The 10,101-nt window shown below is 41.7% G+C and overlaps 1 protein-coding gene and 1 long non-coding RNA gene across 3 annotated transcripts in view; one reads left to right on the top strand and one right to left on the bottom strand.

The window, feature by feature from the left end:
- Positions 1 to 741: 741 nt before the first annotated feature.
- tbx3a (T-box transcription factor 3a) lies at positions 742 to 8,924 on the bottom strand. Of its 2 annotated transcripts, none has more exons than XM_031278040.2 (7): positions 8,467 to 8,924; positions 6,978 to 7,260; positions 6,328 to 6,474; positions 5,400 to 5,476; positions 4,723 to 4,880; positions 3,534 to 4,171; positions 742 to 2,559 (listed from the first exon to the last, which is right to left on the bottom strand). In XM_031278040.2, the coding sequence occupies exons 1-7, from the start codon at positions 8,856 to 8,858 to the stop codon at positions 2,113 to 2,115; spliced, it is 2,142 nt and encodes a 713-aa protein (XP_031133900.1). In that variant the 5' UTR covers positions 8,859 to 8,924; the 3' UTR covers positions 742 to 2,112. The 2 variants fall into 2 exon arrangements, with proteins under 2 accessions (XP_031133900.1, XP_031133901.1); XM_031278041.2 differs by having other exon boundaries at positions 6,993 to 7,260.
- A 63-nt stretch (positions 8,925 to 8,987) lies between these two features.
- The window catches only part of LOC116035097, a 52,041-nt gene continuing 50,927 nt past the window's right edge, over positions 8,988 to 10,101 (top strand). The window contains exon 1 of the long non-coding RNA XR_004101269.2: positions 8,988 to 9,224. This is a non-coding gene — a long non-coding RNA (uncharacterized LOC116035097). The remainder of the gene's footprint in view (positions 9,225 to 10,101) is intronic.

Raw genomic sequence — 10,101 nt, 5'->3', positions numbered from 1 at the left:
AATATTCTTTTCAGTTTTTACCAAAGCAACACATCTTCAGTAGGAGATGCAGCCACATCACAAATGCCAGATTAATTTAAGTCCTCTCATGCTGTCGCTTTGCAACACAACTTTTACAACCACATAGACGGATGCATGCAGGGAATTGAGGAGAGCTATCACTTTTGGGTGACTTCAAATTACTATTTGGTCAATGTGATAAACCAGTTGTCACTAAACAACTCAACCTCAAAAGAAATATTGGCCACTTTGCTTCTTGTATGTAATTTTGTTTCATAGAAATAAGTTCCAAATACATTTTAGGATTATTTCTTTAAATTTGTTCCTTTCCATTATCAGATAAAGTATGAACTGTACCTCTAAATGCCATACCGTTCAAGTGACGCCCATGAGACCAATAAAAACACTCCGTTATAGTTCGCGGTCCCTTGTCCAGGTAGGAATCCCAGGATGATCTGTGGAGTTGGGCCTTTGCTTCACCCTGAGTTATCTTAATTGGGCTCTTTGAACACAGCCAGACGGATATCTCCACATGAGTTTACTGAAGTGGAGTAAGAGGGCAGAGAGAGACTTTTCATCTCCCAAAACCAAGTACAAACATGCTGGTAGCAGTTTAAAAAAACAACATATATATGGATGTCTTCTACAACGCCAGCCTTAAATCCGCTGACTTTACATTTGTAAAGTTTCTGTAATTCTCATCTGTAATGGGCTAAAGCGAGGGACACACACTAAAAAAAATGGCATTTCAATATTTTATTGAAACTTTCAAGAACACGATGTCGATGTTGTAAACTAGACATAACTCCAATACAACATAACCCATTGACAACTTAAGAAACACAAAAGAAACCTTCATATTTTCGATTATGCGGCACTTGTACGATCAGGTTCGCAAAGTATTTTAATAACAGAAAAATAGTCAATTTGTCACACTTCAACACACTTCTTTTGCTCTTCTCAAGAAAATAATATATTTTTTTCCAAGCCATTGGTGCAGTGCGTTTTCGCTTTTTCATTCGTTTTTCAACAGTAGCACTTCACACACGGGGACAACAGAAAATACAATGGCACATGAGTGTGAATAACTAGCTCAGTGGATATTTGGGGAGGAATAGAGTCCATATTTTACGAGGGGTATAAATGCAGATGTCAACAAAAGGATACAAGCCCACAAACTATCTTTACACAGGTATATCGACAATAAATTAAGAACAGATCCCTAGAAACAAACTACTCCGTTGTATTTACACGCAATAACAATATGAAATAATTACATAAATATTTTATATATCCCTATGTACACCTTTAATCAATACTACCTTTTCAATTTTTTTTAACATTTAAATGTCTGCTTCCCTTTGCCTGTTGGACATTTGGGGAAAATTCCGCATGCTTGGGCTATATAGTTTAGTCCCGGAGCACTAGTCATGTCAATAGGCTTGTTCTGATTTCAAAAAGGCATGAAGAAAAACTAATTTGTGTTTGAAATGTTATTACCCAATTAAGAAGAAACTTAAGCAAAGGTAGTGTTGTTAATTATACTCCAAATAGAATATATTTCATACTTCGTTTAAATGTTTTTGGTGTTAAAATAACATCCGTTGGGGTTTTAGGGGGCATGCAACAATTGGCCAATCGATCAATTAATAGTGTACAACAAAATACAGCAGTCTATATAAGGTAGGTTAAACGGTAGTGAATTCAAATAAGTCAAATCAATTCAGAGTGCATATTAAAACACATTTCTCCTCGTGTACAATAAAGTTAGGAGACATGACACAGCAGCAACTTCTCCTAAATCTGTAAGTCACACCCATGCCAACTTTTCAGTTTCAATACTTGTACGGTATTCAAATGACAGGATAAAAGCGTTGTTTAATTTAACAACAAAAAAAGAAGAAAAAAATAGGCCTATACATAACAGATGTGTATTAACCAAAGTGCATTTCAGAAACTAAAACGTCCAACAGTTTTTTTTTTTTGTTTGTTTGTTTTTTTGAAAACCTGCATGAATCTACAAGGATGTCCTCCTACTGGTAATGTCTTCATCACCGTCAACACTTTTCACTTTTCACGACAACAACGACACGAGAAGCAGGTGCTATGTCCCTATGGGGACCCGCTCCGTGACCTGTCCTGATTTGAGTCGAGTCCACTGACCAGGCGCTGGATGCTCTGCAGCTCGTTGGCCGCGTCTTTCTCCGTGCAAGTTTTTGGGGACATTGAAACCGAGCCGGAGGATATGTTGGACGAGTGACTGGTCACCTCCGATGTGGAATCCAGGGTGACAGCAGACACGGGGCTGGCCGGGACGATGCCGTCTCCTTTTAGCTCGGTTCTGCTGCCGGCCATAGAGGGCATGGCAGTTGTGAGCAGGGTGCTGTCCGGTACCGTCATGGGGAGGGAGTAAGGGCTGTACCTGAGTCGGGGGCGCACTGCGTTCAGGAAAGGGTGCCGGTGCACCGCGGAGGAGGCAGCGGAGGAGGCTGCCGCGGCTGCTGCCATGTACGTGTACGGATAGGGGAACAGACTGCCAAACGGAGACATGGCCAGGCCCTGTGGAGAAATGGAGAAACTGAGTATGAGCCATAAAGCTGGTGTTTTAGACAGCTAAAACAACTGTGTATTATGACACAAAATGTGCCAAAACAAAATAAAGAGAGGGAAAGTGAGGGGAAATGTATGATGATACACTTCTTTACCAGCCTCCTGAGTGTTTTGGATTCAAATGCGTGAAAATAGTGATTTAACTTCGGGCAGGTCTTTACTTTCAGTCCTCAAGATTGTTTACTGATGTTGGTAATGGATTGTTAATGACGCTGTCTGACACTTAGCTTATGGACAACATAACTTCTGATCTGATCAACGTGGGCAATGCACAGTGTGTTTTCAACGCTTCCATTCACTCAGGCTTTTACAAATTCAGCCAACAAAACAATATGCAGCAAGCTTCACCGCCCAGCGTGTAAACAGCTTTGGTGCTTGTTCAAGAATGTGTAGGCATCCTATTTTCTGATGCTGCAATCAAGCAAGATAAGTTGCAGCTATAACACTGCCAATAACAACAATAAAAGGAGAAAGACAACTTTGTTGAATAATAAAACATGATGTTGTTTCTCTGAGGCTTTTTAATACTCGCCATTGTGGCTTAAAAACAGACTTAATGAGCTCAAAGATTGCTTAACACCTCTAGCTGTTGCCACGTCTGTCTTTCCATTCTGTTTTTCTTACTGAATGATAGTTGATATAATAGCTTAGTCACTCAAAATGCAGTTGCCTAAATTTGCTTTAAATATGAACCCATTCGGCAATAAAACAAAATAAACTCATGAGCACAAAAAATGCACACTCTTCTCAGTTATGGTTAAAACAAACGCATGAACATGATGACGAGAGCATTAAAGATATGTATCTGACATATTGAATCTAGCATATGGGCCTCCAACGCCTACACTGTACATTACAACTTAACATTGTGCGTCACTCGAGGCTGAGAGTAGGCCTATTAGGCCCAAGAAAACTGGTTTCACCTGTGATGCCAAGACATGCTGCTGCAGATGAAAGGGCAGGCCTGGCGATCCCGTCAAGCTTTGCGAAGGTGATGCCATGCTAGTTGTGTCCATGGTGCTCACCCCTCCCGTGGACACAGCTGCCAATAGGGGTCCCATGCCCGCAGCCATGTTTGAGAATGCACCTCCAACGTTGAACTGACTGGGGTGCAAGAGAAACGGATGCGCACTCCCAAGGTGATTAAAAAACTGTTGTCCCGTTAGGCCTGTTGGAAATCCAAAATTATGCAAGTGGCCTATGTGCGGGCTGTCAGTCTGAACAGTCAAAGGCATGAAACTGTCTTTGCCTATTGACCTGCACTCGTCCGTTTTGGGCTGGTCCAGGCTCGGGCTCTTGAGGTCTTCTCCCGAGCGGGTGGTGCTGGAGATGACGGTGATGGGGCTCTGCCGCGAGTCTGCCTGGCTTTTCTCAGTCCTAGGGCCGCTGTCGCGGGTCCTGCTGGTAGAGTCAGTGTCATTAAAGGGATGCCCCTTAGCTGGGCTAGACTCATGATCTTTCCCGTCTTTCGTAGTCGTGGAAATCTTGCTGGAGTCCGGACCATCTTTGATGTGTCCATCTTTGCTCTCATCGTCGCTGTCCTCATCACTGTCACAAAAATCTGCCAAAGTAGGAGGGGTAGAAGATCAGTTGTCTTTCTGCACATTGGTGAATCATCTAAACAATGACTCCCGTTATCAGCCATATTGCAGCTGGCTCTCACAGGTGGAATAAGAAATAGACCTGAAGTACACACATTTACACTGTAGGAATCCACATTGGTGACCAATATGATCTATAATATTAATTGCCCATTGCTTTCAATACTATTTGGAGGCGTGCTACGTTAGTACATGGCATTTGTTTTAAGAATATATTTTATTGTATAGCCTATTTTTTTGCAGATTGACCGAAAATGATTTGAAGTATACTGATATCTTGCTTGACAGCTAATTGTGTCAATAACTGGTGATAATAATCATGTTTTACTGTCTCAATAAAACAGTCAATGCAGACTGTTATCAATTCCCCCAGTGTAAATGTGCTGGGCATTCCTAAAGTTTACTCTACTTTAACACATTATCTTGTAAACATTCTTGCAACAATAAAAATTGCGAGACTTGACACATGACTTGTGATCGGAGCTGTGACTTGTGGGGTCTGTCAGCTTACCTTTTAGGTGTGGGGGGCCCGCGGTAGACACGGCAGGGGACGAGGCCTGGCCGAAGCACTTAAAGGAAGCCTGCTCTCCAGAGGAGTCGTCTGAAGCCCCGTTCTCCTTTTTCTGCTGCTCCTCGTATGAACGCATGGATTGCAGAGCCAGCTGTTTCCTGTGCACAGGTACCCAGGTTATTATCGGAGGATCACAGCTCTCAGGTCCGAAACAATATCAGCATGATATGGTGTGGAAGCTTATTTCAACTAAACACCTGAGATAGTACTGAGGCTTCTGACTATAGACTGACTCACCTATGCGGCAGGTGAGAATACAAAATCTATTACAGTGCCATTGCTTTAGTAGGCTCGTTTATCTATCGCTCTTGTCATGTCACATTGCGCATTATCAATGCGAGCACAATCTAATTTTAAGCATTCAACGTTTTGAGAGAAAGAAATAGCAAGTGAAGACGGTAATGAAAACAACTGTGCAACACCCTGTTTCGGTTACCACCAGTGCTATAAGAATTATAGTGAACTATAGCCAATTAAGCCATTTGATTAGAAACTGTGAAGAGCCACACTCCCTGTGGGTTAATGAGGAAGCTTTGACGCGGATTTAATCCACCGAGATCACTGTCTGTCTCCGTGTACAAAGCTTAACGACTTTTTTTTTTTCCTCCTTGTCTCACCTTTTTTCCCGTCTCCCATTGCCTGTGTCACGGAATCCTTTGGCAAATGGATTATGGTCAATTTTCAGCTGGGTTATCTGAAACAATTGAAATTGTGCGTAAATATTAGCGAGTGACCTTTCATATTCTCATTAAACGCGTCTTTTTTCAAACAATTGCAGATACAGACCACAAACAAAAAAGGCTACATAATAAAATGTACAATAAGTTCTCAAGCGTGCACAAAGAGCACGAGTCCTAAAATTGGCACGTTTTTCCATGAGTGAACATTCAGCTTTTTGTGTAAACTTTTGAAAAACTCAATTGCCACACTGCTTCCGGCAGTGTAACCACGAGTGGGGGGAGGCTGCCATGGTTTCCCAACAATATCAAAGGGTTGAGGAGTTGATTTTCATTCTTTTTATGTCTCACAGAGAATAAAATGTTACCATGCAGCACAGTCTGACACAGCCAAAATGCTTGACACAATCCTTTCTTTCTTTTTCTCCATTCAACCGCACAGTGTTGCCCCTCTTCTTTTTCTCATTTCTCAACCCCCAACCCTTTTAATTTTACTCTCATGCACATGGACACACACACACACACACACACACACGCGCGCGCACGCACGCACGCGCGCGCAGCGAGAGAAAGATTCTGGGTCTATGCCAAATCCTTTCCACGTGATTAAATAAAAGGAAGACAACCTATATAACATTCCTCAGAATTATTACTTTCCTACCACAGGCTGGTGAATATGACACTTACTCGCAACCCCCCCCCCCCCCATTATGATACGCCACTCTCACAGGCTCAGAGAAATATGACGTCTTTCATATTTTATGACAACAAAATGGTGCAGAGCATGAGAGGCGTCTGACAGGGAAAGAAATGCAAGCCGTATTTGAGAAAATATACCGGGTAGCCTGTGAGCAATAATTGTGCTTACCTTGTCATTTTGATAAGCAGTCACGGCAATGAAATCTGTTTCAGGAAAAACGTAAGTCCTGAAGGTACTGTACGGGAGTTTGAGAATATCGTTGGCCCTCACAATGTGAAATCGAGGCTGATATTTGTGCATCGAGTTAAGTATGGTCTGCAACACACAATCACAAACAAAGATAAGCGCACTTTTGAAGGTACACTTGTTACAGAATATCCTTACATTTCATTAAATCACTTTCTGAAAATGCTCTTATTTGAAATCAAAAGTCAACTCATTCAGAGGAATCAAATCTTGTAAATATTTAAATATTTGCATTTTTAACAGCACAGTAGGCTATGCTGTAAAAATTGCAAAAAAAGAAAAATCATAGTGTAATATTTAATCGGTTCAATAAAGTTGGCTATAGATCCAGGTATGTCTCTATAGACTTAATTATCTTGCTCAATACTTCTAATAATTTTACAAAATAAAATTATGCAAGATAATGAAATGTGTAATGTTCTTTAATTTTTTGTAATTATGTCTTTTATTAATCAGGTCTTGACTCATGACTTCCTGTGCTTCGATAAAACACAATACAAATAAAAACATCAACATATAAAATACATTTTGCTACTAAAAGGGTAAGTTGATAAATAGGAAAATTGACATACATTAGTTGAACTTACAAATCCATGCTTGTCGGAGATGTTATTTGTCAGCTTGAGTTTGTGAAAATTGACGACTTTTGACATCCACTGTTCACCCGTAGCCGGACTGTCCGGGTGAATGTACATCCTCTTTGGCATTTCGGGGTCGGCCTTCCCTGCCACCATCCAGCGGGAGTTATGAAATTTGTATCTGCAGTCGTCGGCTGCAACAATATCCATCAAGAGAATATATTTGGCCTTTTTGTCCAGACCAGTGCACCTCACTTTGAACGGGGGGAACATCCGTCTGAAAAAAAAGAAAACAAATGATAAACAGTGGCAAATTGAGATATGGTTAACATATTCAACAATATAAAGACGCTGTAATATTTTTGAGATGTACATGCATGTATGCTTTTCATCTTAAAACGTGTTGTATTAGTTTTATAAATTATGATCGATCTTATTTAAACTAAAAAGCTTATAGCCTGCTCTTAATTTATCTGCTAACGATAATTCAGCCGAAAAAGTGTCCCACGAATGAGAAGTCGAATAAGCAAATATTTTTCTTCTACTAGGCTATATCCCTGATTAGGCTGTAGACAACACGCCAACGCTGTTTGAATGGTTTCTTGGTTTTTAATGCCTTGAAAGGCATACAGACACACAGACAGACTACAGCAGCCATCTTTGCATACTGCCACTGTGATGACGATAATTTAGTCAGAGCTCCACACACTCAAAGTTGACATTTCAGTGGGATAATCCTTCGATGTAAAATTTTGAGAAACCGGACATTAAAATTAACAATAGGATTATAATCCAGCCAGATGTTTATATGAGAAAATCCTATAGATCCGTGAAGTTGGAAGCTATTGTAATTGGAGGCTTACTATTAATAATACAGCAGCTTCAAGCCTCTTTTTATTTAACAAAAATAATGTTACAGCTACCAATTGATTTCCCTTTATTAAAGACATGTTTGTACACTTGTTCAGTTTATCAAAGACTTCCGAGTTTGCAGGTTGTATGAACACACAGGAACTCGCAGCTTTGTCTCAGTTTTTCTACCAAGCTAAACGTATATAATATTTATAATATTTTGGGATCATGTTTTTATTTTGTAATGAAAACATATCGTCTAATATATGTCATATCTACATGACAATTGTGAGACAATTATGCTGCAATCTAAGTTAACACACATTGGACTAATAAAAGCTTGAGAGAGTTGCATGAAATATCAAGAGGAATTGTAGAGATCGGCTACCTAACTCCAAGTGTCATAGATAAATATCTATATAGCTATGTAAAATTACAAATCCCTTCATCATGAGTTATCAATATGCACAACAGGCTATTGCATGTCAGATAATGCATTATATTTTTGGGATGAACACACACACACACACACACACACACACACACACACACACACACACACACACACACACACACACACACACACACACACACACACACACACACACACACACACAAAAATCTTTTTCACCTTCCGGATTTCGTGATCACCATCTCGGTGCCTCTCTTGTGGAAAAGTTCCCAAAGCTCCTTGGCTTCCAGGTGAACTTTAGGGTCGTCTTCCACCTCTTCCTCAGGCTCCAGAGTCTTCATAGGCCTGAGGTGGGCGGCCGCTGCCTGGTGCCCCAGCGAAGAGAAGTGGAGGCCGGTCTCCGCGGCTCCCATCAGCTGGTCCATGATCGGCTTTCCCAGGGCGCCCGGCAGAGAGAAGGAGCCGTTGTGAGGGAGAGCCAGAGAAGGGAAAAAAGGAGGCTGGTGACCCAGCATTGCACTCATGGCAAATTCCGGACCCCGGTGAGGTATAAACGGATGATATGCCATACTTGATCCTTGTAGGACTGGATCTCTCATCAGGAAGTTCATCCAAGTGCAGGCAACAACTGTATACGACAGGTTGGATGTGAAACAATATTTCTACCAACAGTGAAGCCTGCGTAAGAGGAGCAAATAAAACAAAAAGAGAGGAAACAATGGGTCTGGCGTTGAAAAGCTTTGGAAATCCCTCCTTCAGGTCTGCAGAAAAAGGCATCCACTTATTTTTCACAAGTTGTCGGGAAACTACAGTCGTTTGCTGTGTTATGATCAAAAGTCTGGAAAGAGAAATGTAAAAATGTTCTCCATTATTTTTCGAAAGTGCTGCGAGACCGATTTTCTAGAGAGGTTGACGCGCATCGGACACCTTCTGTGTCTCGCTGGCTTGCGGACAGTAGTCGAATTAAACCAACTTGGGTGAGTCACTTAATTGACTGCTGTGCATTCTTTCTCTTCTGCTGCTGTTTACAATATCGGCATTCCTGTTAAAATGCGTTCCTTCTTATTGGCTTCAGTCCTGCAGCGAGGGCGACGTGTTGAAATATTTCGATAGCGCCGAATAATCCCCCTGCCTTTACTTGCTCCGGACATGCACCCTCACACGCACACACACACACTTTATTCCTCCTCTGTCTTTCACGCACACACACATTTCAGAGAAAGACGTGTGCAGAGAAAGGAGTCCGCTGACGGCCAGAGAGAGAGAAAGAGAGAGAGAGAGAGAGAGAGAGAGAGAGAGAGGTGGTAAGGTCCCAGCTCCGTGATTTTCCTAGCGCCTCTGTGGCCCATAGGGCTTCATACTGTATGGATGTGTTGCATGTTACGAGTAGCAGCGCTCCGTTTGATTGGCTCTTTGACGCTTTCGGACCAATTGTGTGGCTGCGTAGGCGTGGTTTTAACAGGTCGGGTGGAGGGGACAGACTTCAGACTTATAAAACGGTGTTAGGAAACTCAAAAGGGCTTTGCCGTGAAACACCACCCTGCCCCAGTCAGTGTAGTGTGAATATGTCAACATCGTTATAGAAGTTGCGCTATCGGTCGGTCTGTGAGAGCCAGCGAAGGGGAGAGAGCAGACAATCAAAGCCGGGGAACCGGCTTGCTTTGTCGGCGAGATGTTATGATCTGTGGGGCTGTCTCTGTCCCACAGCACACTAGTATTCTAATGCTTTGAAAATCGCGAACACACTTTTAGTCATTCATAAATTCATTTAGGCCTATTCTGTGATTTAACAGTATTCAATTCGCGGTCTAGTAAGTTTTTTGTTTGAGATTTAACAGTGCCGAAATGCAGCCG

The sequence above is a fragment of the Sander lucioperca genome, chromosome 1 (assembly GCF_008315115.2).
Source record: "Sander lucioperca isolate FBNREF2018 chromosome 1, SLUC_FBN_1.2, whole genome shotgun sequence".
NCBI classification, from domain to species: Eukaryota; Metazoa; Chordata; class Actinopteri; order Perciformes; family Percidae; genus Sander; species Sander lucioperca.
Note: the sequence above shows the minus strand (reverse complement) of the source record. Positions and strands in the feature narration are given on the sequence as shown.